General features: G+C 31.9%; 2 protein-coding genes and 1 long non-coding RNA gene across 5 annotated transcripts; 1 reads left to right on the top strand and 2 right to left on the bottom strand.

The window, feature by feature from the left end:
- Positions 1-1,417: 1,417 nt before the first annotated feature.
- On the bottom strand, positions 1,418-7,638 carry LOC133676341 (trigger factor-like protein TIG, Chloroplastic). Its single transcript, XM_062098004.1, has 13 exons — positions 7,271-7,638; positions 7,052-7,135; positions 6,813-6,941; positions 6,512-6,600; positions 6,113-6,296; positions 5,538-5,628; positions 4,240-4,394; positions 3,271-3,363; positions 3,088-3,180; positions 2,779-2,859; positions 2,453-2,602; positions 2,153-2,248; positions 1,418-1,703 (listed from the first exon to the last, which is right to left on the bottom strand). The coding sequence occupies exons 1-13, from the start codon at positions 7,532-7,534 to the stop codon at positions 1,626-1,628; spliced, it is 1,587 nt and encodes a 528-aa protein (XP_061953988.1). The 5' UTR covers positions 7,535-7,638; the 3' UTR covers positions 1,418-1,625.
- Positions 7,639-12,268: 4,630 nt separating this feature from the next.
- On the bottom strand, positions 12,269-16,316 carry LOC133675151 (grpE protein homolog 2, mitochondrial-like). Of its 2 annotated transcripts, XM_062096439.1 has the most exons (6): positions 16,042-16,316; positions 14,669-14,897; positions 14,391-14,584; positions 14,080-14,247; positions 13,827-13,955; positions 12,269-12,700 (listed from the first exon to the last, which is right to left on the bottom strand). In XM_062096439.1, the coding sequence occupies exons 1-6, from the start codon at positions 16,195-16,197 to the stop codon at positions 12,611-12,613; spliced, it is 966 nt and encodes a 321-aa protein (XP_061952423.1). In that variant the 5' UTR covers positions 16,198-16,316; the 3' UTR covers positions 12,269-12,610. The 2 variants fall into 2 exon arrangements, with proteins under 2 accessions (XP_061952423.1, XP_061952422.1); XM_062096438.1 differs by having other exon boundaries at positions 14,391-14,897; positions 16,042-16,315.
- Positions 16,317-19,010: 2,694 nt separating this feature from the next.
- Positions 19,011-24,865, top strand: LOC133675760 (uncharacterized). 2 transcript variants are annotated; one of them, XR_009835470.1, is made up of 5 exons: positions 19,011-21,622; positions 22,682-22,814; positions 23,282-23,701; positions 23,917-24,131; positions 24,378-24,865. It is a non-coding gene; the product is annotated as an uncharacterized LOC133675760 (long non-coding RNA). The 2 variants fall into 2 exon arrangements; XR_009835469.1 differs by lacking the exon at positions 19,011-21,622 and having other exon boundaries at positions 21,946-22,814.
- Positions 24,866-27,524: the final 2,659 nt, after the last annotated feature.

Raw genomic sequence — 27,524 nt, 5'->3', positions numbered from 1 at the left:
AAGAATATGCTAATATATATATATATATATATATATATATATTATTTCAATAGATACAATCAGAATACATTTAAAGATCTATGTTCAAAGAAGTTAAATTAAAATAGGAAAATATCAAATTAATTAATTATAAAAAATAATCAAATTATTAATTTGGATCTTTAATATTTTTTTAATATATTTCAATAAGCCCCCTTAAGATATCATGAAATTAAAACAAAAAACCCAAAAATATGAAGATATTATAAAAACTTACTTCTATAACCAAAATACATTTAAACTTATAAAAAATTCCATACTATTAAATAAGATTATTTTAAAAATATTAAAAGCATTCTAAATTTTAATCTCTATTGTCCGAGTTCTTTTCTACTATATTTATAGACTTTGATGAATCCTCTTTGTTAACCTTATTCCCTCCCCCCTCTTTTTTTTTTTTCATCTAGACATTCTTATTTTATATACCTTGTTTTTTCCACACTTATAACATGTCCTGTTTTTTTTCTAGATTTGGATCAAGTTTTGTTGTTACTCAATTTGTAATAGGACTTGTTTCTTTAACGCTCTTGATTACTCTTCGTTGCCAGAATTTTTTCTTATGAATTTTCATAACCAATATGAGAATTTCTTTCCCTCACATTAGCATTGTCTTCGTTGTTTAACTTCACATCAATTCGTTTCAAATCATTAACGATTTAATTGAACATGTTGATATATTGATTCAAATTTACGCTCTTTAATATCTTAAAACCAAACAATTTCTCTTTAAAATAAAATTTGTTTGACAACAATCTAGATATATATTGACTTTCTAGTTTTGCCCAAATTACCACGGATAATTCTTCATCCATGACATGATATATCACATCATCATCGAGACAAACTTGATAATTGCCTTAACCTTCATTTCTAGTCCTTGCCAATCGACTTTTTATAAGGTAATATTTTTCTTACATTACTTGTAACCTTTTGTTTTGGATAAAAAGATTCATGAAATTTGGATGATCCCTTTTAACAAACTATACTATCATAAAAAGATAAATCTATTTAACAAAAGAATTCATAAATTTTTTATTCAATGCATTCATGGGCTGTTAATATCTATTCCTCTTTAAAATAATATGATTCAAAAACAATAATAATGTTATTGGTGTCATACTGAATTCACCACCCAGAAAATTCCCAGCGTATCATACTTATTGATAAATTTTATTTTCAATATATAATCAAATAAATTAGTACAAAGTTTTTAAGAGTGATTTTTATCTTAACTATAAACTGGTAAATATTGAAACATTATTCGAATTCATGTTCTTAATTCCTAAGTTTTAAAAGTCAAACAAACTAGTTCAATTAGCTCCCTATCAGGGGATTGGTATCAAGTGATCTCTTACACTTGACTTAGGAATCTTAAAACTTCGAATCAATAGCCTCGTCTCATTGCAAATTTCAGAACAGGTACTAATCTTTGCCAGCAGAATCATGTCCTGTATCATTTTTAGAAGTGCTACACAGAAGATCTACTTTTTAAAACATTTATTTCAGAAACAAAATTTTGAAAAACGGCATTTTCTGTCCAGAGTGCAAGTTCTTCTCAACTCTTTCCAAGCATATTGAACTCTACATCACCTGCTTATGTATTGAATCTCTGAGTGTTCTCTTAACCATTCAAGCACTTTTGCTCCCTCCAGTACTTCTTGCACCTATGCAAATGCAATTGCACCAGTAAAGTTAACAAGCTAACCCAAGAAGTAGCTTGAACAATGCAGAATTCAGCTGTAATTTGTAAAGAACATAGCCTCTGCCCCCAGACAGAGAATGGAACGCAAGGTCTAGACATCCTTTAAAGAAGAAGCAAATAAAAAGGATTCACAATATCCACCAGACAAGAAATAAGAGCCACCATCAACCACGGTATTCATAGTAGAATGGAACCCATCCCAGAAAATAAACTGTAGCTGTAAGCTCTGGTTTTAAGCTTTGACAATGCTAATGCCATTTCTGACTAATGTAAATCATGTTTTATGTTAGTCTCTTTTAATTCAACAAATTTCAGACCCAAATAAACTGTATATTCAAAACATTTTCAGAAGTACAGTGGAAAAGAGAAAGCAGAACACTTCAATTCTTGACAAGGGTGGGATTTACTGACCTGTTCCTCCACACGCTCCTCATTGTACTCTTGTTTATGTCGTTTGAATTCAGCAATGGAGTTCTCAACCTCTTTGACAAGATCTTCTGTAGAAAACTGTAGCAAAATGCAGCATGTGTGAATAGTGAAAAACTTTGTAACTTTCCAAGAGCTGACATCTAAAAGGTTGGTCCAATCAGGTGAAATTGACTCAGGTTATGTCAACTCAATGTTTCACTAAATTTCTACACAAAGCAGTGTAAGACTGGGCTAAACAAACTTGTGTAAATAGAGGATAAAATCTCAACTAAAAAGACACACCTGCAAATTTTCACGTTTGAATATATCTCCTACTGCCAGATTTTGTTTTATCACCCTTGTTATATTCTCCTTTTGGTTTTCTAGGAACTCATTAACTGCCTTTGGACTTGATAGTGAAGCCAGCTGCTGTTCATTTAATTTCATATTTGCCTGCACAAATGTAATATGATGAGACTAGTACACCCTACACAATAGGAATGTTAAATTGAAAGAATCTAGAAACATAAAATTAAATCTTGTATCCCATGACGCCCCCCCCCCCCCCCCCCACACACACACACCCAGGATAAATAAATAAATAACTAGCACTCTGTTTTAGAACCAACCTGAATCTGGAGAAGTTTGGCTCCATAAAGCTGCCTACCTTGTTCCTCAAACAAGGATTGAGGAATATCAATCTCCACCATCTGAATGTATGATAAAACATCCAAAAAATTACAAGCCAGTTAGTAGAGTGACCTGCTGAATCCATGAAACATCATCAGTTGAAGATAATGCAAAAGGGGGGACTGCATGGAAAATCAAAAAACTCTACAGCAAAAAGGTCACCCTCATCCAATTCATGGAAAAGCTAGCTATAGACCTCAATGGGCAAGCAACAATCTACAAATTAATATTTCAGAACACAAAAAAACCTTGCAAAGCTGGTCGAGAATTGCATTATCAGTTGCTTGTTCTCTTGCTGTTTGCTCCACTTCTAGGAACTTTTGTAACAGTGATTCCTTGACCTGCAAACGTGCAAGGAAACATATCTTAGTTATGAGCTCTATGAAAAATTTTGAATCTAGAACTGTGTCAAGATCACATGCAAGTATCACCTGCTGCAAGGTGGTGCACCCAGGAAGGAGTTTGTCAGCAAATGAGTCATCCAACTCTGGCAGATCTCTATAAAACAATTCTTTGCATTCCACCTAAAGAGCAACATAATACATTTGGATGGTTAATGCAGTTATACAAAACCTACTGAACTTACAGACGATTTGTATGCTTGTCAGTCTACAATGATGCTCTCCAATTTAAATTCTAACCGAGTGCCTAAGGTAAAGGAACATGAAGGTTCAAACTGAAGCACAGCAGAAGCTATCGTTTGTTTTGCTAATTCAACCTAGTTTGCTAAAATTATTTCTTTTCCACAAGACTCCCCCGTTCCATAATTTAAGGTCACCAAACAGAGTATTTTTTTTTTATATTATTTCTTCTTCATCAAAATCACGGGCATGCATTTTGGGACACTAATAAGGGGACAAGTTGCATCAATGCAAGGGGAGAACATGTTAGAGAATAATATAAATAATTTATTGGAACCTCATCTAACAACTTAAGCTATTGGGTTAAGATAGTTCTTTAACATGGTATCAGAGCCTTGATGATCAAGCTGTCATGAGTTCAAATTTCATCATCCCCATTTATTTGATAAAAAATAAAGCACAAAGAAATGTGGACTTGTGCAAGTTTCAAGACCAAAGAGCTTTCACTTGAGGGTGTGTGTTAGAGAATAATATAAACTATATCTTGGGATCTCACCTAATAGCTTAAGCTATTGGGTTAAGATGGTTCTTTGACAGAACATACAATAGTAAAGCCTATTAAAACCTCCACTCTTTGAGGGGACGGCTCGAAGACCACTGCCAATTAAACTGAACAAACAGGCCAAAATTGTAAGAGAAAAGAACAAAGCAACGTGACTTATCATGTATTTATGTCTCCATTAATTGATCAAATTATTATCTTTGGGAATACTATATCTTGTTCAAGAGGCAAATTCTTCAAAACAGAAAGGAACTCACAGTAAATTGAGCATGAACACCACGGAGATTTTCTTGTTTCCATGATTCAGGAAATACAAGAGGAAAGGACTTTGTTTCACCTCGTTGAATCCCTATTATTGAATCAAGGAAACCAGGTATCACTCTATCACCATGCTCTGTATCAAAATGAAAACCTGCAAAGAATGAAGAAGTAATGTCAAGGAATCTGAGACTCGTGCAAATAAAATTATTAAACAAATTTTAGAGGTGGAACAAACAAACAACACAGAATATTTTGACTTTAAGGCAATGGACTCCTTTGGTCAGGCTACCATGTTCCTCAAGTTTTAGCAAATACTGTAAAAGCAGAAAAAGAGAACAGCTAAATTTAAGTGCTTGTAAAAATAAACTAAATTGAAGTAGCAAAATGACAGGCAACTGGTTCAAAACCGGAACATCATTCATGTAATTTATTGTTCACATTTCATTAGTAAAATTATTTCAGTTACCCGGATTAGCAATAAAAAAAAGTAAATGCTAATCCCCACCTCTTGTGCCTTGGTATATAAATCAGCATCTCATGAACCATCATTTGACTGCTGCCTTAATATTTTCATAGTAACCTAGTGCCATGTCCTTTTGAATTCAAGACAGTTAACTTTCCAGGTTAACATTAAAAAAAATTAAGTGTATATTTAGATTAAAAACTCTCTCTCCCTCTTTCTTTTTTTCCCACCAAACCAAAACAACCAACTATTTTTTTCTTTTTATCTAGAATTGAAAAACTAGAAAGTCGTGTACCAAGTATGTTCTCCAATAAGAATATGAGAGATTGGGGGGCCACTTTTCTAAACTCGGAAAATCTTCTTTTGACTGGTGAGTATCCATGTCGGGTATGAACAATCATGCTCAGGTTCAAACTCATGTTCCCTTTGTCCATCTACGTAAATCCAACATTAAAGGGTTTATTTATCATACTGCCTAAGTGTCTTTACAAATAAACTCTGTATTTTATTCATAATAGGCCAATTAAAACTTAAAAACGACAGTTCTTCTCTGAACTTATATAATTAGTAGACCAAATCTAGAAAGTGGAACAAACTTTGGTGATCCTAAAGAAATTAATGGACTATCAGATTGGGACCAAAGGAGTATTAACTATTAAGAACTCGCATTTCCCAACAGTTAAAATCTCAATAGTTGTGCCACCAATGTCAAGGTCATGCCCTTATACAATGATTCTAGGCATGGTTCTGGATAGGAATTGCAACATCACCAAATATAATAACGACAACAGAAAAAAAAAAAAGAACTTGAAGAAGAACATAATGGCAAACCTTTACTCTCTGCAGCTGGAATATTCTGAACATTTGATTCATCCTCGTCAATTTTTGTTGCTGAAACATCAAGTACTGCAACATCACCAATCTGTGGAGATCTCAACATAAGTTGCAAGCCTCATATGAAAAATAGGAAAGATCAAATGCAATGCAACCTTCTAACTTTAATTAACAGGCTGTAGAGCACATCAAATTGACCATAAAGGAGAAAGTTCCTGAAGGTCATATAAAAAAAAAATAAGGGGTTCATAGTTTTTGAGAGTATAAAGCCCCAAAAAACTAAAAGAAAAAAATGGTGGCATATGTGATTGCTTAACAGATATTCAACAATTTCTAAACTATAATCTTTTAGTCCAAAAGAACAAGCCAACTTCCTCTTCCCTCCCTTCCATTTTCCACATTACACAACGTTTACCAAAGTCATTGAATTTAAGACCTGATATAAATTCTTCTCATTTGCTGCTTATAGCATAGACCCGCTTATTAATATCTTGGATCTTTCCATGAAGCGTTAAATAAACTTTAACTAATAAAAAAAGGAGGGAGGGACTATAAATTAAAATATTTATTACCTGTAGTCCTCTGTCAGTTATAATTCTCATCGAACCCAAGGATTTGTGGCGCTGTCTTAATTCTTGTTCAGAAGCTCTCTGTGCATCTATCTCACTATCTATTTCAACAACAATCTTCAAATCTCTGTAGCCATTCTCAGGGATCCATATGACTTCAGGTGCCACATCAACAACAACATCATATCTGTACCACAAGCCAGCTCAGCGAGCACAGATCATATAATTGCAATTTCAAAATGCACATACTGCCCAATTTCATATATAAGATTCTCTCGTTTAAACAAAACACACAAAAAATGTAGGCAAAAGCTAGAGCTGCACATTTTACTTCTCTGAGAAGTTGTCTGAGGTAAGAAGATGCAAGCAATAGATAACTTAGAGGATGTGTGGGTAACAAACCTGAGAGAGTTGAGAGATAAATATGTCTTCTCCATATCTGTGAATTTGGTTGCTATTTGCACCGAATCCCTCAAAGCCCTTCCAGTCACCTGTGGATTGGGAGAACTGATCCTCAATAGATTTGCACGGTACTTTTAAAATAATTTAAATATCAGGGCAACAATTGGAGTAATTAATCCATTAAAGTGAAATCAACATCTAATTAATATAATTAATTAGCTGGTTGCCTGCACATTGAGAAACAAGAAGCAAGTTGAAGTTGGGAACTAAATGAAGCGAAACCTAACTAACTTGAACATACCGAAGACATTGCATGTGGAAGGGTCCTTTTCAAAATAGATTCAACTGTAGCCTTTTGAACATTTTGTTTCCCAACATAACTTAAAAGAATGCTCTCTGGGACATCCTTTCCAGGACGAAATCCAGGCACCTGAGCAAAGCAAGCATACGTACAAAGACCAACAAAACTAATTACTCCATACAGCAAACAATTCTTCTATTTAACATATCATCAGAAGCCAACAAAAACACTCAACGAACCTTAGCTTGTTTCGTGAACTCATTCATGACCCTTTTGTAACAATCTTCACATACAGCTGGTGGAACTTCTACACTCAGTCTTATCTGCACATTTAAAACAATAAATAGCAAAACAAATAAGGGGAATGCCAGCAATTGATAATGAAAAATTACCTAAAATAAATTACTTGAATTTCGCATAATGGTTTTTCCATGAAAAAGAGAGAGAAAAGTACTGACTCTTGAGTTGGGCTCTTGGGTTTCAGTGACTTTAATATCGGCAGGAAGGCGGTCATTGCTGGGTCCAACAGCAATTGATGAAGAAGCTGGAGAAGCGAATTTACGAAGGAACGAAGGGCGTTTGGTTTGGCGGTAAAACGAAGGGAGCTTTTTGTCATTCGCAAAATGGAGAGATGGGATTTTGATGGGAAGAGAGTTTTTGGAGAGAAAATGGTGGTTAAGTTTGAGGAGAGCAGGTGAAGTGGAGCTGACACTGAGCTCCATGGATTGGATATTTGTTTTGCTTGCTTGCTGCAATCACTTACTTCCCTTTCCCTTCCTGCTTTGGTCTTTGCTTTTAACCAAGTAAAACAGTGAGATAGAAATATAGATATGGAAAGGGTCCACACTCCCAGATGCCACAATATCTCTACAATGCCCCTGCGTTATGTTATGTTATGTTATGCTTCATGTGCCTTGCAACGTGCCTTATTTCCTGAATTGGGCTTCAATTTCAATTACTATATTGTCCTTCATTTTCAGCGCTTAGAAACGCCATCAAATGAAAGAGATATCTCTTGACAAGTAATTTCCAGACATCTAAATTAGACAACTTCATTGTAAATATTTGGATTTGAAGTTTTTTGTATGCGGCATCGTGAAAATCATTTTTTTAAATTATGATTTTTCAGTGTAAATTAAAATAATAAAGAATTATTATATTTTATTGGTTAGCAAAATTTATAGTTTCCGTTAGTATTTTGATCATTATGGATCTTAACTAGTCTTTAAAATTTAAATAAAAAAATTAATTGTGTAAAGGAACGATGTATCATCCTAAATACACATTACCTGAGGTTTTTTCATACCCTAAATGACTAGCTGCAAGATTATTATGTATGTATTGCAAGATAGCCTTCATGAGAGGATGTTTCTTATTGATGTATATTCTTCTTTTGTATAAAATAATGTTATTCTTCAACTGGTATATTAGACTTTCCACTGTGTTCTTGTTCTTGTTCATTAATTATAGTAGTTGTTGGATCTCTAAGTCGGTATTATAGCTCTCCTTAAGTTTCTCAGCCCAACTGGCAATAAACATAGTAAAAGTCTGTGTCTTCCTTTGATTTTCCCCCTTCTGACCTCCTTCACGGAGCATCGATTGCCACATTTTCCTTACCATATTGATATTTCACTGTAAAATTATAACCAAGAAGCTTAGAAATCCATTTCTACTGTGTAGGGTTTTCGACCTTTTATTCTATTAGATATTTTAAATTGTGCTAGTCAGACTTGATCTTGAAAGCTTGTACGGTAGATAAGAACATCATTTTTGAATTGCTAATAAAATGGCTAGGAATTCTTTTTTATAGGTTGACAAAGTTAGTTCTCTTCCTTTTAAACAGTTACTTAGCATGCAAAGGCCTTTCTTTTGCATCATAATAGCTCAACCTCTCATTCCAAAAACATCACATTCAATTGTGAAAGGTTTTGTGAAGTTAGCTAAAACCAATATAAAAGGCTTAGTGACTTCTTCCTTAAGTTTAATAAAAGCCTCTTCTATCATATCATTCCATTAGAATATTCATTTCTTTAATAATCTTTTTAATTGATCCATATTTTTTTATAAACCGATGATAATGAACTATCAAACCCAAAAATCCTTTTCTAGGATTAGCCTCCACATCCTTGATACAATATGGCCCAAATAGTTTACCTCTAAGCAAACAAACTTGCACTTAGATTTCTTTGCTTATAGTTGATATTTAGGTAGAATATTCAATACTTTTTTTAAATGGATCATGTGTTTAACCTCAGTATTACTATACACTAATATATCATAAAAATAAAATTAGGACAAACTTGCATAAAAAAGACTTAAATACCTCATTTATAAGAGACTGAAAAGTTGATAGGGCATTTGTCAAACCGAATGACATTACTGAGAACTCATTATAACCCTCATAAATTTGAAAAGTAGTTTTTGGAATGTTTTTGGTCTTTATGTGAATTTGATGATATTATAATCTTAGATTCAATTTGGAGAAGAAATTAGACTCATATAGCTCTTTTAACAATTCTTCCACAATGGGAATAAGGAACTTATCTTTGATGGTTTTCTTACTCAACGCTCGATAGTTAATGCATATTTGCTAGGAACCATCAGACTTTTTTACTAACTATACAAGTGAAGAGAAAAGACTTTGACTTGGTCATATAGTTCCTAACTCCATTAATTTTTTCACAATCCTTTTAATTTAAGCCTTCAGATAAAATGGATACTGATAGGGTTTGATACTAATGAGTTGTGTGCCCTCCTTGAGCCTTATAAGGTGGTCATGAATTAAGAATGAAGGAAGTCCTTAAGGCTCTGGAAATAGCATCTAATATTCTTGTAACAACTTATGCAGCCAAAGAGGCAAACCAGAGTCAGATTCAACCTCTATTTCCTAAACTTGCAAGATCAATCCCTTAGCTTCCTTTTTTAAATCCTGTAAAAAGTTAGGTCCATAGTCAATCTCAAATTCTTCAACCTCTAATCCACATAGCTTGATACCTCGACTTAATAATTGAAATTCCAGTGAGTTGAGAGAAGTCCTATAGGATGGATCCTAACTCTTGTAGCTATTGTATCCCCAAAACTACATCACAACCTTCTAAGGGTAACACTATAGCCTATGACACAAAATGGTTTCTTTGAATTTTGAATTTAAAGTTTGCACATTCCCCTTCACTGTTAATTCGTGTATCATCAACAACTTGTACTCTCATAAATCGTTGAGCTTATATCTCTATGCCCGTCCTCTCAGTCATTTTAAGGGGGAATAAAATCATAAGTGCTACCTATATCAATCAGAGCTATTATAGTTAAATTACCAACCTTAGCCCTAACCTTCATGGTCCTAAGATTAGGATTGCCTATCATGGCATGGAATCCACTTGTTACACTTGAAACAAAACCTTTTCTCCTTTTTTTTTTTAATTAAACAGGAGTTAACCTCTGTATAGTAATGCTAGATTTTCCATCTAGCCTTCTTGAGCTCTCTACCCCTGACTTAATAGAATTTAAACTAGCATTGAGCCTCTAATTTTTTCTGAGGTTTCTTAAGCTATCCTCCTGCATTTAGGTTAGCCTATAAACAATAATTAAATTAAGCAGGTTAAACATTCTTACACCCAATTTAACCTCTTTTTTTCATTAAAAAAAACACAAATTAGCTTATGGGTCTTCGATATGCCTTTGACCTTATTTGAAATGACTTCAAATTAGAACTTGTAATTCTCCATCGGGGCATTTGTCTTAAAGAAATTAATTATTCCATAGGATTGTCCTAGAAAGACTTTCCAAAACAAATTTGTATAGCTTTTAACAATGAATCCCAACTTGTCATTGCTTTTGTCTCGTCCATTTCTCGGAATCATACGATTGTTTTTCCCTCCATGTGAGAACTAGCCATAAACAATCTATGTTGTAGTTTAGTATTATGGCAATAGAAGAAATGGTTTTCCTTATACACCCGACCCATGGGATCTTCCCTATTAAACCTCGGGAAAATCCAATCTGATCATTCTCAACTAAATCTGCTGGTCATTCGGTGGCTCTATCTCTTGTTGGTGGTGCCCATAAATTAAAGTGATGGGGTTGTTAAGTGGTGAATCTACTAGTCTCTTCCCCTTAGCCTTTGCAAGATGATCTACTTTGGTTGAAATTGTTTTAGTTGTTGCACTAGATCTTCAAGTACCCTCTGTTGTATATGTTGATTTAATTGTTGCTTCATCTCCACTACTGCTTCAATTAATTGTGACATGTGTGTTCCATTTGCCATGATCAATAGTTCTAATACCAAGTTATAATGAATCTCATTTCAATGTATTAAAATTGTGGAATTTATAATTGAATTTTCTAAAAAGATTCAGGTTATTTTATTGAAATGAGGATTTAAGAGATATAAATGGATTGAATTGAAATTTAGGAACTAAGAACTTAATTGCAAAAACTAAAATAAAAAAATTCTAGGCATTTTCAAAGGTAGCTCGGACCTCCAAGTTCAAAACTAAAAGTTCAGAAATAATTCATTGGATCCTATTCTTAAATCTCTTAACACTATTTATAATGGAAATTGCTAGCATTTTATTTAAATTTAAAAGACTAATTATTTTTATTGAATTATACTTGGGGTCCTCGATTAACTAAAGACTAATTCTTTGCTGGTTCAAACACTGCTGTTTTCCTTTGCATAAATATCTGGTTCCACGCACCATTGCTTGTAACATTAAGCATATGTCATCCATGTTTTTGGCATCATCCTGGGGTGGCATTTTGACTGTTCATTCTCTATCTTCTCTCGATCTGTCTGTCTTGCCCTATCGAATATCTTTCAAAGAACAATAGTCCTAATTCTTTGTTCTCTCTCCATCTGTCTGTCTTGCCCTATGAAATGTCTTTCAAAGACAACAATAGTCCTAATTCTTTGTTCTTGCAAGAAGATACGATGCCAGGAAATCGGCACCTTCAATCCCCAAGCCTATTACATACTCGGTGACTTGTTCCCAACCCTAGGCATATACTTGTTGCCTGAGGCTTGGTCCTCGTAGACGCCTCCAACATTGTGCATGCTTGCACGAGTGTTCTTAATTTGCAGAGTCCGGTCTTGCGTATTAGGGGTTTACAGGTTTTGATATGAATGGTTATTATCTATTTCTTCCGAACACATGCCACTATAATCTCGAGACTTGAGTGCTTCTCAAGACTAGGCGCTAGCAGAAAACCCTAGAAAAAATTGAAACATCCATGTCATGAGACTTGTTTCAGATCCAAAATTACTCGAAAGTCATGGCAAGGATTGTGAACACTGCTGTTGATTCCGCTTCCAGAAGTGCAATATGCGCGGGTTCGATAATTATCTGAATATTTTGGTTGAATCTCCTCCCACAAATTGCGAACACTTGCTTCCATGATGAGACACTTCTTTTCTACAACACAACAGAAAGCAGTCCTCTAAAGTCATGAACACAAAATAACATGAAAGCAGTGATACCAGTAGCTCCAAATGATACGTCCCAACTGTCAACAAATCGCAGTCCATCCTCCTCTAGCTCAAAACAGCATCTAAAGCATGAAGATTATTCAGAGCAAAGGCCCTATCATTGCGTCATCTTCGAAGACTATAAGAGATCATGGAGAAATAAAAAAAACCAAGTCCAGACTATAAGAGATCATGGAGAAATAAAAAAACCAAGTCCTTTTCAAGGCACAGTTGAATGTGACAAGAAATGTTACATCTCATTCTCCTGGGAAGAACACAAAACTTTGGAATCTCTACCATGTCATGTCTTCAAGTATAAGTGCCTTCCTACTCCCTATTCATTTGCTTCAGCACCATTCTCCACTGCTTGAGTAACGCCAACTTCAGCTGGTCGAATAACTCTGTCATGGAGCATGTATCCTGCCTGTAAAGATACAACAAGGTAGCATTTCAGTAACACTTTAAATCAAATACTAGTCACGAGCAACTGTGAATTTTCAGAAACAGCCAAAAAAGCTTTACAAATGCGATTAATAGTAATACCACATGCATCAGGCTTGGTCATAGAGAAAGGCAAGAAAAGATATTCTACCGAAAGATAAAAAGGGGAATGCTAGTGACAGTTACTAGTAACATTCCCCATCATTAATGTCCACATAGCCAGTAACATCCATGGCAACCAGTTAAAAAGTTAAGTGAAGAAAAAGAAAAACTGAGTTATAGCATTATCACAGCACAACAAGAGCAAGTACCACACCATCCCCCCCAAATCTCACTTATAAACAATCTCCAATATATGATCCCATCCATGTTAGATTAGAATGAATCAAAGATTTTAACTCATAACCCCATACAGTAGGTTGAGTATGCTCAAAACCAAAGTGGATTATAGATAATCTCCAACTGGGTCATCATCAAAAAAAAAAAAAGTACGAGAACAGGGCTTCTTTTCAAATTGGTCATGGAGGCAAACCTCAAAATTGAAATTGCATGACCTCCGGGGATAAAAGCATCATGTCAAATTAGCCGGAAATAGGAAAGAAACTGAAAATGCAAAGAAAAGGGTCCGTCTGTTTCACCCTTCTATTTATGCTTTGGGTCTGTCTCTTCACAGTTCACACATGGTTTCAAAATTCTCAGTTTGATAAAATGATTTAAGGGGAGAGTGACACAGGATGGGGTGAGAGAGAGAGAGAGAGAGAGAGAGAGATTCTTTATCGATTTAAAAGTAAAAAGTTAATATAGCAAGTGTAACTGGTTTCCCGTGTTCCTTTCTAACTCTACTTACTACATGGCTTAATATTAAGGCGATTGTCGCGAAAAGCTGTCAACTGACTACTGCTAGCATTCCCTGAGAAATAATTCTAGTTGCAACAATGGAACAATAACAAAAAGAAACAATAAAAATCATAATCACATATCAATAACTAAATATTGTTTTCCAGTTGATGAAAAATAAAGAAACTGTATCAACAATAATTTCAATCAAATGGTTAACAGTGAGTTATATGGTTAATCAATAAAAGAGCTTGATTATATTCAATGAATACCTTGAGAACAGCAGCTACTGTCCCTGGAGGCTTAGAAGCATCTGGAACCTGGAATATTGCATTATGCCTGTGTGGATCAAATGGCTCATTTGTTGGATCAAATTTCTCTACTCCATACTTCTTAAATACCTGAAATCCAAAACATCACATGGTTGTTTGAGCAATGATTTAATACAAACGTAAAATGTATACATACAGAGAAGGCTGTGAGGTGAGGTGAGGTGATGGCTGATGATGTAACAAGAAATGTTACCTCTCCAAGCTGTTTCTCAGTCATTTCAACTCCTTCCAAAAGCGTCTTAAGGAGTGGCACTACCTCAGCAGTGTCATTAGAAACATCAATTTTTGAGAAATTGCCTTTGACAACTGATGAAGCTCTTCCCAAATTGTCTGCAACATCAAGTAGGCTCTTTGCAAAATTCTGAGGCACATATTTTGAGAACACATTCAGTTAAAATTCCAGATACAAGAATAACCAAAAAGATAATTAATGAATCCACATTTCCAACAAAAAAAAGAATGACAGGAAGGAAGAAAAGCATGCTGTCATTAGGTGAAGCTGACCTGTATGGCAAACTTTTTAGAGTTCTCTGCTTCACGTTTTGTTCTTTCCTTGACATTTTCCATTTCAGCATATGCGCGGAGAACTTTATCTTGCATTGTCTCAATCTCCTTATGCTTTGCCTCCAGGAGTTCCTCCTTCTCCGCCACAAGCTTCACCAAATCATCCATAGATAGATCACTCCCAGCCTCAGAATCTGAATCAGAATAGTCAGTTCGTTTAGTACCTCTCCTCCTTTTAACAGATCGGGATATGGTTTGTTGGGACTCTGAGTTGAAACCTGACTCTTTGGTCTCACGCAAAACTGAATCTTCTGTCTCATCAGAAAGGTCTGCACTTCCATTTGTTTTTCCTGACTCTGCATTTGTGGGATCACAGTTGGAGTCTACAGCACTCCCCTGCTCCTTTTCAGTAGGCTCAGGAGATGCAGATGAAGTGAACCCAAAATTTTGAAAAGGAGGGGAGTTTAGTGCTGAATGATGAAACAGACACACCTTCCTTGTAATACACTGAAACAGGACATGCAAGTTATAAAACATTAAAACACTGGAGAAAAATTAAAAAGGGGATTTCAAACTAGTCAAGAAGCAATCAAATATAAAAAAACCCGAAGTACTTTGAAATGACTGAAAGTCAAATCCAACTATTTGTATTATGAAAGAAATATTAGTGGACTCTTAAATAGATCAGAGGAACTAACACACATGTGCACACTAATTAGAAGTCATAAAACAACAATCATAAAAGGAATGATATTTCAACATAGAAAAAACGAACTCCAACATTGACAATGTTGGATAGTAACTCCAGACTGCTCCCCTCCATAAGCTGAGCCCAAAAAATTTAAATGGCACTGACAATACCCACTACGATACCCACATATAACTTATTGCATGTTATGGACAATGTAATCAGATGTTTTAATTCAAGGTTAGTTCAATTAATTCAACAACATAAATGAAATAAAAATAAAAACTCTTGATTAAAACCCCCAAATGATAGTAGAAAGGCAATTAGATTTTACTTGCTCTCTCAGTAAACTATTAGAACTTGCAAATTTGAAGCAGAAGGCAACAAGTGAACATTGGTCATATAATGATTTCAAAATTAAATAATGGTGTACTGCTATCTCAATCTCAACTTCAAGTCATAAAATTTGAAATTTCCTAAACCTTAGCAAAACCCAACCCATGAATAACAAAAACCAAAATGCACAAATAAAATCCTCATCCCAGTGATTTGAGTCAAAATCCTTAAACCCTAGGATAACCATGAAATCAGACATGATGCCAAATTCTGAGTAATTTGAGTCAAAATCCTTAAACCCTAGGGAAAAAAAGAAGAAGGAACCCATATAAACCCAAATTCTGACGTCAGATCCTTAAACCCTAGCAAAAACTTACCATGAAATCAATTCTGAGTAATTTGAATAAAAAACCTTAAACCCTAGAAAATAAAAAATAAAAACTAAGAAAGAACAACCCATAAAAAACCAAATTCTGACGTCAGATCCTTAAACCCTAGCAAAAACCTAAAAGGAAATCAGACACGAAAAGAAAAACCCAAGGAGAAAAAGGAAAATATTAAGAGTCAAATCCTTAAACCCTAGCGAGAACCCTGAGGTGAAAATTGATTAGTAAAAAAGGAACGCACCTTGTCAGGATATCCATACTCGTGAACAAGAGAGTGAAACTGATGAGAGAGGATCGGCAAGAGGTGGTGATTATGGGACGGAGACGGAGAGTGTAGAACCAGAGAGCGTCGGCCCACGCTCCTCGAAAGGCGTGACAACATCCTGGTCATCAACATCCTTGCCTGGTCTGATAAATTATTACCAGAGAAAATGAGAGTATAAATATAAAGGGTTGATTAGGAAACTGAAAGAGGAATGGTAAACCGAGGCAAGTTCTAGGTTTTCTTTTTCTTTTCGGCAAAATAAAAATAAAATAATGTCACGAATTTTATCCCTTTAATTGATTCAATTTTTTTTATGGTACCTTACAAAGGGGTTAAAAATAGTTTTTTAATATTTAAAAATATAATATAAATTCAGATAATAAATTTATAAGTAAATTTTTTTAATTAATTATATAATAAAAATTCGAACTAAAAAAATAAATTATATTAAAATATGAGGGAGATATATAGTATAAATTAATAAATTAATGATATGAAGAAATAAAAAGTTTTTGAAAAAAAACTTCTCAATACAGAGAAATTACTAAAAGGTATGAAACAGACATGAACCTAATGATCTCTTTTTGGGTTGAAAGTTAACGAGCTTAAACTAATAATTAACTAATATAAATTTAATAATCAAATAGACCCCTAAACAATGTTTAATAAGTTAGAAAAAAAAATCAAATTCAAAATAATTATTCAAAATTAAATAAACAAATAAAATAGAATAATGAAAAAAGTTTTCATGTTAAAATTCTTCTATGTAGCTCGAATCTCCAATTTTTGCATATTCTCAACAAATTTGAATCTTGATTCAAACATGTCATTCTCTCTCTGAATGAATTACTGGGCCTATGAAAAGTTTCATATGTTTAGTTTTTAGCCCAACTTTAATCGTAGCAAAATTCTATTAATAGCTCTAGATATCTCTCAAACAATACATGAAGATCTAGTTTGACATGTTTAACAATATTCGTCTATTAGCTTTGAACCTCTACAATATTATGTTCCTGCACTCTATTTGATCTGAAAAATTACCATGATATATTTTCACGCGTCTGATATTTTCCTATAAAATTTCAGCTTTATTCAATGTACGGTTTGAAAGATATGTTCAATCTTGCAACACTAGTCAACAGATATTTTAAGGCTAAATTTGAACCTAACTTAGTTTATATTATAAATTTAGTAAACTCGTAAAATCAAACCGAGTTTACCAATTTTGTATAAGTTAAATCTAATTTTATTGGTTTTTAAGTTTTTAGTTTGATTTTACATGTTAGATACATATTAACTCATTAAATTTTAAATTTTATTAGTTGAATTGTAATTTAGCAATAATGATCCCTTGCACTAGTCAAGCTAGGGTTCTATTAAATAACTTTAAATAATACAACTATAAACACTATTTTGAATTATTATTATTATTATTAATTAAGAAAAAAACTAAAAGTACTGAGTCACTACCTTGTCTACTGTAAATGATTTAACTGAGGATTTTAATACTGTAGTGACAAATTGTGCCCTTAAATGTGTTAAATGGAAAGTGGTAAGTGGTATGAGAGTATTAGAAAATGTTTGGAACAAGATGTAAATTAAGTTTTTAAAAAATTTTAAATTTTTTTTGTTAAAATTTAATATAATTTGTACATTTTGAATTGTTTTGATATACTGATATCAAAAATAATTTTTTTAAAATAAAAAAAATCATTAGCATGTATTTTAACACGAAAAATTATTTGAAAAGCAACCGCTACTACAGTATCAAATACATTAATAATAAAACTCCACTTTGTGGGTTAACTCGAACCCAGTCGACCTGATTTAACCATGGTAAAAACTGGAATTGCATTTGACCCGGATGAGTCTAGTTGATCCTGCAACAGGGAGAGACCTGACATGTATTTTTCTAATTAACAAAACGATCTTGTTTTGTTTTAGGGATACAAATCCTGACCCTTTCCTCTTCTTCTCATGTTCCTCCTTTCTTCTTTCCAATTCCTTCCAACTAGCAATCAAAGAAAAGAACGATTTACTTGTGAAAATCTTAGCAACCAGAGCCACAAAGAGGGGGTCATTGACTTTCTTCTCCCTTTGTTCTTCATAATAGGAATTTTTTTCTGTTGCACTTGTTTGATTCCAAGCATATAAACCACAAATTTATTAGCCCTTATCAAGATCGTAGGCACCATTTGTTTGATGTGGTGCCATTAATCAATCGATTGTTCTTTTTATTTTTGAATAATGGCAATAGTCACACTTTTGACTATGAAGATTGATCATATGACAGCCTGCATTATCAAAAATAGGTGTAGAGGAACTTTTCCTGGCAATGAAAAGTTTGAGGGTTTATTGTCTGCATAACCTTTTAGAAATAGTCTGCATCAAAATCCTTACAGTACACATTGTCTGGGGATCTATGAAAACACTACCGTACACATGATCGTGGGTATATTGTGTTTTTTGCTAACTAGTTAATTATTTAGATGAATTTCTAGGCCAAATTGAGAAGAGGATATTGTTCTATATAGTAGAACTTTGGGTTAATATATATATATATATATAGTTGATCTATTGTTTCTCAAGGAAACAAATCAAAGAGAGGATGTATTGCATTTGTTCATTAACAAAAACAGTAGGTTTTTCTTCAGGTATCACAGTGACAGCAGGAACAGCAGATCTAAGTTGATGTATAAAAGTTTTCAAAGACAAATGTATTTGTATGCATCATGTTGTAGTACTATGTATTTGTATGCATCATGCTATAGTACTAAGTATTTGTACTATAGTACTATGCATTTGTAAAAATCATGTTGTAGTACTATGTATTTGTATGCTTGATCTTACACTAAAAAATACTGGTATTATGAACATCACTTTTGTGTGCTTCCAATTGTAATGCTTCAATGTTGTAGCACTGCATGTTGTTCTTCAAGTTTTTTTTTAGTAAAGTGAATTAGTGAAAGAGATTTACATTATTTATTTTTCTTGATCTGAGAGGATATTAGAGTGATTTATAGTAAATTTTTTATTTATTTTTATATTTTCGAGTTATTCCATGTAATCTAAAATTTGGTTTTTTTTTATTAAATCAGTTTTTGGATTGGATTTAATAAATATATTTGTATTTAGAGAAGGGTGTTTCCAGTTTTTTATTTTTTTATTTCTGTTCATGGAAACGTGGATCAATATCTGCCAAGTTTATTTTCGCTCTTGTCCTCTCCTTGTTTTCACCAGAGAGAGCGCGCTCAGAGAGTACAAATCTGCAGAGAATATAAAAGAAATCACAGAACAGACAGACGATATGGCCCATATGGGAGAGGAGTGAGGCGCTTCTGAGGTAGGGACTGGCTTAGCGAGAGATGGTTTTGTCAGCGATGATTTGAAGAGCTAAGCCTTTATTTTTCACTCTCTGCTTATGTTCTCTCCATTTTTTTTTTTTACTATGAGTTTCTTTTATCTAAAAAACCCCAATTACTATGATTTCTTTGTGATTTTCTCTTCTGTTTTGATTTCTTTCGAGGTTTTAGATAAATGGGTTAGCCGAGGTTTACTTAAAAAATAACTGGACTGTTCAGGACAAGGGCCTGATATTTGGTCTGTGGTTTTTCTAGGGGCTTCCAATCTTGATAGATTGGGAATTTTGTCATGTATGCTCTGTATTCGTGTGGCTGCAACTATGTTTTTTTTTTTTTATCAGGATACATGGTTTTGGTTGATTTTTCATTTATTTAGAGAGGGTTGCGTTGATGTTGTTTGGTTTTGGCTGTTCTAGGGTTGTGTATGTGATGGGACTGGGTTTGTGTTTTGTGGAGTGATGTACTTAGCTATCCCGAAAAAAAAAAATAGACATTTTGTTCCTTTAGAAGAAAATTCAATTTTATATAGTTGAGATTACTTTTGTGGTTGATATTGATGTTTATGAGTTAAATAATATTTTAAAAACCAACAAACATACATAAATAAGTGAAGATAATGATAATAATGACATCAACATAGAAGATTGTGATGGATATGACAATGATGAAATTAAAGAAGAAAATAATTTTGATCAGTTTGCACAACACGAATGTGTAATTCTATAAACTATAATGTAATATTTCTAGATGAAATTAACTTTAATGCAATGACAATATTTATTATTAAATCATAATGAAACATTTATTTTATGTGATTTTATTATTATACAAAAATGTGATGTTATTGTGTTGGGTGCTGTTGTGATTTTAAATACTTGTAGGATGGATATATAAGGAATATGATTACAATATGGCAGCATAAATTGTTTTTTTATCAATAGAAATGCCAACAACCCTAGAAAACACTAATAGACACATTGATGAATTAAGGTCACCAGTATATTCTTGAGAGTATTGGTGCTTTTCACCTCTCAATTGCATTGTTCATTGTGTTCAATGTATACGAGGTCACCGATAACAAATATTTGTCGGTATTTTTTCAAGAGCTAAGGTACAATTCACTTAACACTTGCACTTTTTATTATTATTCAGTGCATACAGGATCTTAGATGGTTAATGTATGTTGGTATTTTTCTGAGAGTTAAGGTACTGTTCACTTTTCACTTGCATTGTTTATTATTGTTCTTTGCAGATAAAATCACTGAGATACTGAAAAGTAGTCGGTGATAGTTGGTGGGTTTCTGAAAATTTTAGATTAAATTGAAAATTTTAATTAGACTTGACAGACATAATTGCCAGCAGAAGAATTAAAATATTAATTTTTAATTTACCATCAGTACAGGCATCAGTGATAGTTGGTGGGTTTATGAAATTTTATAGATTAAATCAAAATTTTCAATTAGACTTTACAGACGATTACAAACAAATACACCGACAGAAAAATTAAAAATATTAATATTTAATTTACTGTTGGTAAAGGCATCAGTGATATGTGGTGGGTTTCTAAAAGTTTTGGATTAAATTGAAAATTTCAATTAGACTTGATAGATGGAAACACTAATGGTACAATTAAAATATTAATTTTTAATTTTATGACACTAAAGACATCAATAATACTTAGCGTGTTTCTGAAAAAAATTTATTAAATTGAAAACTACAATTAGACTTGACAAGTAGAAATGTCGATGAAACAACTAATATATTAATGTTTAATTTTCTAATAGTAAAGACGTCAGTAATACTTAGCGTGTTTCTATAATTTTTTTATTAAATTAAAAATTCCAATTAGACTTATAGAGAAAACCACAGATTAAAAAATTAAAAAAATTAATATTTAATTGACCATTGGCAAAATTATCGGTAAAAAAACTCTAAATTAAAGACAGAATCTCTAAAATCAGAATAGACAGACACATCTCTTCTTTTTTCTTCCTTTGTAGCTTTTCTCTTCTCCTCCCAAATCTTCATCTTTCTTTCTCTTCTCTCTCTCCTTCTCTCCTCAACCCATTCTCTTTTCTTCTCTTCCACACATAAGTATGTCTCCTCCTCTTTTCTCCCTATCCTTTTCTCTTATTATTTAATGATTTGTTTAGATTTTTCTTCTTTTCTCGGGCTTATGAAAACTCAAAATTAAGGTAAGATTTTTGTTTTTCCTTATATTTTTCTTGTGTTTTTTTTTTACATTTTTTATATGTTTTTGTTATTAATAATTGTATAAATGTCAATGGTAATTTTTATTTTTTTTATTTTTTTCTGTTATAAATATTTTTTTATAAATTTTTATGGCAATTTTTTATTTTTTTTATTTTTATCTTATAAATAATTGCATAAATGTTGATGGAAATTTTTATTTTATTTTATTTTTCTGTTATTAATAGTTGTATAAATGTTTGGAAATTTTTTACTTATTTTATATTTTCTACTCTTCAATGATTGTATATAGATTGTTAGGATTTTTTAAAATTTTTGTTATTTAATGATTGTATATAAATTGTTTTAAATTTTTTTAATTTTTCATTAAATTTAATGATTGTATAAAAGTTGTTAGAATTGTTTTATTTTTTTTTAATTTTTATGTTCTTTAATGATTGAATGTAGATTGTTGGAATTTTTAATTTTTTTTAATTGTTTGTTATTAATATGGTTAGCTAATTGATTTCCTGGTGTTAACAAACTATTTGTAATTTCATGAAAAATAAAAATTATTTAAAAATAAAAAAATAGTAGTCATCATAAATATATATAAAAATAAAAATAGATAATATAATAGCTAGGATAAATGAATAGTTTTTAATGTGAAATATTGATACTACAAGTCCTTTAATGTGTTTATATTAACCTCCTATGATCATTTCGCAAATGGTCCATAACAAAGTTAATTGAAAATTTGGTTAAATTAACATAATTGAAATTATTTGATTGACATGGATTGAAATAAAATAAATTTGTTTGTTGTAATCCAATTTAAATTATTGTGTATTTGCAAGTTTAAAAAATTTGGGTAATTTCTCATATAAGAGAGGTGTTGCCGGATTTTCTTTTAATTATGAATGGTTTGAGGTTTCTTAATCTTTTAATTTGTTTGGATGTTTAGGAAAAAGTCAATAACACATCGTACAAACATGATTGCTTTTGGTACTTCTAACTAGCAGTGCTTCTAACTACTATAAGTCGTGCGGTGTTGCCAAGAACAGACACTTGAGACACAAGAAACCACACTCGACGCGGGCTCATCGAGTGCGATCCTACCACGTTGAGGGGGGTCTCTACACAGTAAGATCTATTTACCTGGAAGCACCAAGCTCAATGGAAGAACGACCTTTTAATGTAAGTTTATTTTCGCTTCAGAACAACATATTAATAATTTTTTAAAAAATAATTTCAAGCAACATCATCAATTTTAGGTTTACAAACATTGAGGGTTCCAGAACCAAAACATCGATAATGAAATCGTTGATGAAAATTTCATTGTTTCAATAGAGTTAAGTTTCCAAATATCCTAAATGGAAACCTATGATTGATGCATGGTTCGAAAGGTTTAAGGTTAGTATTAACTTAAATATTTTTTTTATTATGTTAATTCGGTTAATTTATTAATATTAATGAAATTTTCTTGTAAAAATTTTAACTGGAAGGAAAAAATTGAATGAGATAGAGTTGACAACGATATTGCAATGAGGGTTTGAAAGAATCACGCTGTAACTAAATAAGATTGAGATCAAGATAATGTTTTAAAGCCTTTTATTCAGTTTTATTATTCATTTACTAACAAATAATTTATTTGTATCATATAGGTTGCATGCTTTTTAGTACAAGGCGCAAAAGAAAGCCAAGAAATATGTGAAAGAAAGAGAGCTTCCAGACTGAAAGGAGATGGCGGTTTTGGAAGGATTTCAGACCATTGTACGTCTCAGAGGCCGTGTGGATGGAATATATTCAACACCTGACATCCGATTGTTTTGTGCAACAATTACACTTCGGTGCAAATAACTGGAACCAACATGTTCACAGTTTCGTTACCACGCATACCAACAACTCCATCCTATTCAATTTGCATGTGAAACGAATGATAAGATTGTTTTTTTAATTACATTTTTTTTATCTTCTTATAAATATGTTTAACTAACAACAATTTTCTATTATAGGCTACGGTTTTTGGATGCGAATCAAGCTTGATGAAGCTTTATAAGGAAACACATGCTCAACACTTTGTGGTGTGTTGTTTTTAATAATTTTTTGAATTTGCTGACTTTTTTTTCCATGATACATATAACACTTGGTTGAAGGAGAGATACGACGACGATCCTTCAACCCATCCGAATCTTAATTTAGATTTATAGTTGGAGGCAGAATTGTCTGGTAGACCCGATAAAAATAGGATGTATTGTCTCTCTAGCACTATAACTGAGGACTTGCAAATGGTCTGCAGTGTTTCAATCGTTGGATGCTTACAATCAGTTCCGAGTACTCAGACTTCGAAGTTCGAGGTGATTTTAGACCAGCAAGTTCAAACTTGGATGACCCATCTTGCTGCTGATTATGAATGACTCATTGCTGAAACGGCTGAACTCCATCGATTGGTAATGAAGATGAGATCACATATGGGTAGTACATGTGTTCCATCTTATTCACCCTAAGGTCTAGGTAAAGACCCGCCTCCTCTTTGTCCTACAATGTCTTTATTCTAAACTAATTGTATTTGAACTTATAAATGTTTAAATTTGTAATAAATATTTGAATTTTATATTAATTTAATTTTTTAATTACTTTCTATTGAGGACAAAAATTAAGCAAGTTATTAATTTTTTAATTTTTTAAAAAACTCGCATGTTCATACAAAAATTAAGCAAGTTATTAATTTTTTGAATTTGCTGACCTTTTTTTTTCTAGGATACATATAACACTTGGTTGAAGGAGAGATATGGTGACGATCCTTCAACCCATCCGGATCTCAATCTGAATTTATAGTTGGAGGCAGAATTGTCTGGTGAACCCGATAAAAATAGAATGTATTGTCTCTCTAGCACTACAACCGAGGATTTGCGAATGATCTGCAGTGTTTCAATCGTTGGATGCTTGCAATCAGTTGCAAGTACTCAGACTTCGGAGTTCAAGGCGATTTTAAACCAGCAAGTTCAAGCTTGGATGACCCATCTTGCTGCTGATTATAAACGACTCAATGGTGAGACAGGTGAACTTCGTCGATTGGTAATGGAGATGCGATCACATATGGGTGGTACATGTGTTCCCTCTTATTCACCCCACGGTTCAGACGAAGACCCGCCTCCTCCTTGTCCTACAATGCCTTTATTCTAAATTAATTGTATTTGAACTTATAAATGCTTAAATTTGTAATAAATATTTGAATTTTATATTAATTTAATTTTTTAATTACTTTCTATTTATGTTTAATAGATTTTCTTAAAAAACATTTCTAAATTATTACTGACGGGGTTATCGATAGACTTAGTTCATCGGTAAATTATAAAGAGTTGGAAAAAAATTATTGCAAATATCACTACTACAGCTTACTCACTGTCGAAATAATTGACAGTCTGATTGATGATTATATGTTAAATTTACCAATGGATAAAAAAATCACTGATGAAATGACATATGATTTTTCTGTCAGTAATATGTTATATTTAGCGATGAAAATACAACCAGAATAAAACATGTAATTTTTTTATGTGTGTTTTGTCCGTTAATAAATCTATCAATAAAATTATTATTGAGAGACTACAAATCACCAACAACAAGAAATGGATTATTTCCGTTCATGAACTCATCACTAAGTTTCATATCCATAAATTATGAGTAAATACTGACAAAAAAATTTCGTAATAAAATCTAAAAATATTAGCAGTGTTTTCTTATAATTCGAACCGCGGCGTGAAGGGTAAACCACTAACACAGAATTTATTGCTCGTTCTCAATGATATTGTGGCAGTGAGAACCTATAAATCAATATTTTGAATCTTGTCATTGAATAAATGTAACATTAATCCTTAAAAATAGCAAAATTTAATAATAAAATTTTTCTAAAATATTTTAAAATAAAATATTCTTTTTCCACTAAATAAATTAAGTGGATTATAATTAAGCGGATGTTTCTCATCGAGAAAATAGTTTAATAACAACATTTTATACAATATGTTTTCTAATTCTAAAACAGTTATGATATGAAATATATATTATATCATAACGGTTTCAGAATTAAAAAAACATATATATATATATATATATATATATATATATATATAGATAAAAGGTAATTTTGAGATCGAGTTTGACAATATCTATATTATATTTATTATTTATTGATTAGATAATTATTCATAAAAAAAACATCAACTCATTTAGATATCTATTTAAATTAAATTTTTATTTTTATTTTTTATGTATCTTGAAATGTATTTTCTCATCTTGTTTTTATATCTATTTTTTACTTTAAAATAGATTTAGAATTCCATTAATTACTCCATTAATATGTTGGGTGAGGTTTCGGGATATGATTTATATTATTCTTTAACACATCCCCTTAAGTGAAAACCCTTTAGACTTGAAATTTATACAGGTCCACATTACCTTGTATTTAATTTTTATCAAATAATTGGAGATGGTGAGATTCAAATTCATGACCGCTTAGTTATCAAGACTCTGATACCATGTCAAAAATCCATTTTAACCCAATAACTTAAATTGTTAAGTAAAATTTCAAAATATAATTTATATTATTATCTAATATAACGCTTCTTACCAAATGATTCTGAACACTTATGAGCAAAACCTAAAAATCAATGAAATTTGATATTATTAAATCTTACAAAAGTCATAAATCATTTTCGGTTCGGTTTTTATTAAAAAAGTAACCAAACCAAAAAACAATTTCAAAAAAACCGAAACCGAACCGAAACCGATTCAAACCGACCGGTTTTGGTTCGGTTCGGTTTGATTTTTTAGGACAAAAACCTGTTCAAACTGGTTTGGCTCTGTTTTTTCCAATTTGGCTCGGTTTTTTGCCGGTTTGGCTAGGTTCGGTTTTTTTAGTTTTAGGCCTATAAAATCAAAACCAAACCAAACCGTCTGATTTTTTTAAAATTTTAATTGATTTAATCGGTTTTTTTCACTGTTTAATTGTTTAAAACTTTTTTAAATTTTCTTGGTTTTTCAGTTATTTTCTAACCACCGGTCATAGAAATGTCAGCTGTTCTTTAGAATCTTATATATATATATATATAGCTGTCCAGCGCGGTAGAAGCCATGCGTGAAATGGTTGCCAAAGTAACCGGCCATGTCCTTTCAATTTTAAAATAGATTTTGACATTTTACCAACTTTGCCATACTATTTATTTCTCCTCCACGTAGACTTGTTCAACTTTCCATTCATGCCGTATGGGCTGACGCCACTTTACATCAGAATTCTAAGCATGCCGTCAAATGTTCATTTTAATTTCCTTCAAATGTTATCTTTTAGAAGCGTATCGTTATTGTTTTTTAATGATGTGACGTGTGTACATAACCATACAATAATTAGACTTGGATAAACTTCTCATCTCTTTTTTCTTTATTTTTTTCTTGTTAAAATATAAAAATATCATTTTATTTATTTATTTATTTTATTCAATTTTATTTTTGTTATTTTGATTGCTATTTATTTTATTTTTCATCTTTTTTTATTGATATTTTTCTTCGTATTCTTCCATCATCATTTTGTTTCATTTAATTCTTATATCAAATTTGGTTCTTATTTTTTTGATTTTTTTTATCATTTTTCTAATTAAATTTTATTTTTAATTTCAACTATTAACATTTAATTTTGAATAATTTTTATATCAAGTTTAGTCTTCTTTATTTTAATTGTTATTTTATTTATTTTGGATTCTTTTTTTAATGTGTTTTTTTTTCAGTTTCATCCCTCAATATTTTGTTAATTTAGAATTTTGGTTTGTTATCTTTAGGATTGCTTTCTATGAGATTAGTCTCGGACTCATTTCTCTCTTAGGTCTTTTTTTTAAAATTAATTTTTTTTAACTT

The sequence above is a fragment of the Populus nigra genome, chromosome 16, assembly GCF_951802175.1.
Source record: "Populus nigra chromosome 16, ddPopNigr1.1, whole genome shotgun sequence".
In the NCBI taxonomy this organism is placed as follows: Eukaryota; Viridiplantae; Streptophyta; class Magnoliopsida; order Malpighiales; family Salicaceae; genus Populus; species Populus nigra.
Note: the sequence above shows the minus strand (reverse complement) of the source record. Positions and strands in the feature narration are given on the sequence as shown.

What these genes read in the sequence shown, in the direction of transcription:
- LOC133676341 (XM_062098004.1), bottom strand. Translation starts at nt 7,534, where the DNA reads ATGGAGCTCAGTGTCAGCTCCACTTCACCTGCTCTCCTCAAACTTAAC. An exon ending in TTATCTCTCAACTCTCTCAG is followed by an intron (nt 6,297 to 6,511) that starts GTTTGTTACCCA and finishes CTTGTGGTACAG; the next exon opens with ATATGATGTTGTTGTTGATG. An exon ending in GTGTTCATGCTCAATTTACT is followed by an intron (nt 3,364 to 4,239) that starts GTGAGTTCCTTT and finishes GTTGCTCTTTAG; the next exon opens with GTGGAATGCAAAGAATTGTT.
- LOC133675151 (XM_062096438.1), bottom strand. Translation starts at nt 16,197, where the DNA reads ATGTTGATGACCAGGATGTTGTCACGCCTTTCGAGGAGCGTGGGCCGA. An exon ending in AGTATGGATATCCTGACAAG is followed by an intron (nt 14,898 to 16,041) that starts GTGCGTTCCTTT and finishes GTCCTGTTTCAG; the next exon opens with TGTATTACAAGGAAGGTGTG. An exon ending in CTAAAAAGTTTGCCATACAG is followed by an intron (nt 14,248 to 14,390) that starts GTCAGCTTCACC and finishes TATGTGCCTCAG; the next exon opens with AATTTTGCAAAGAGCCTACT.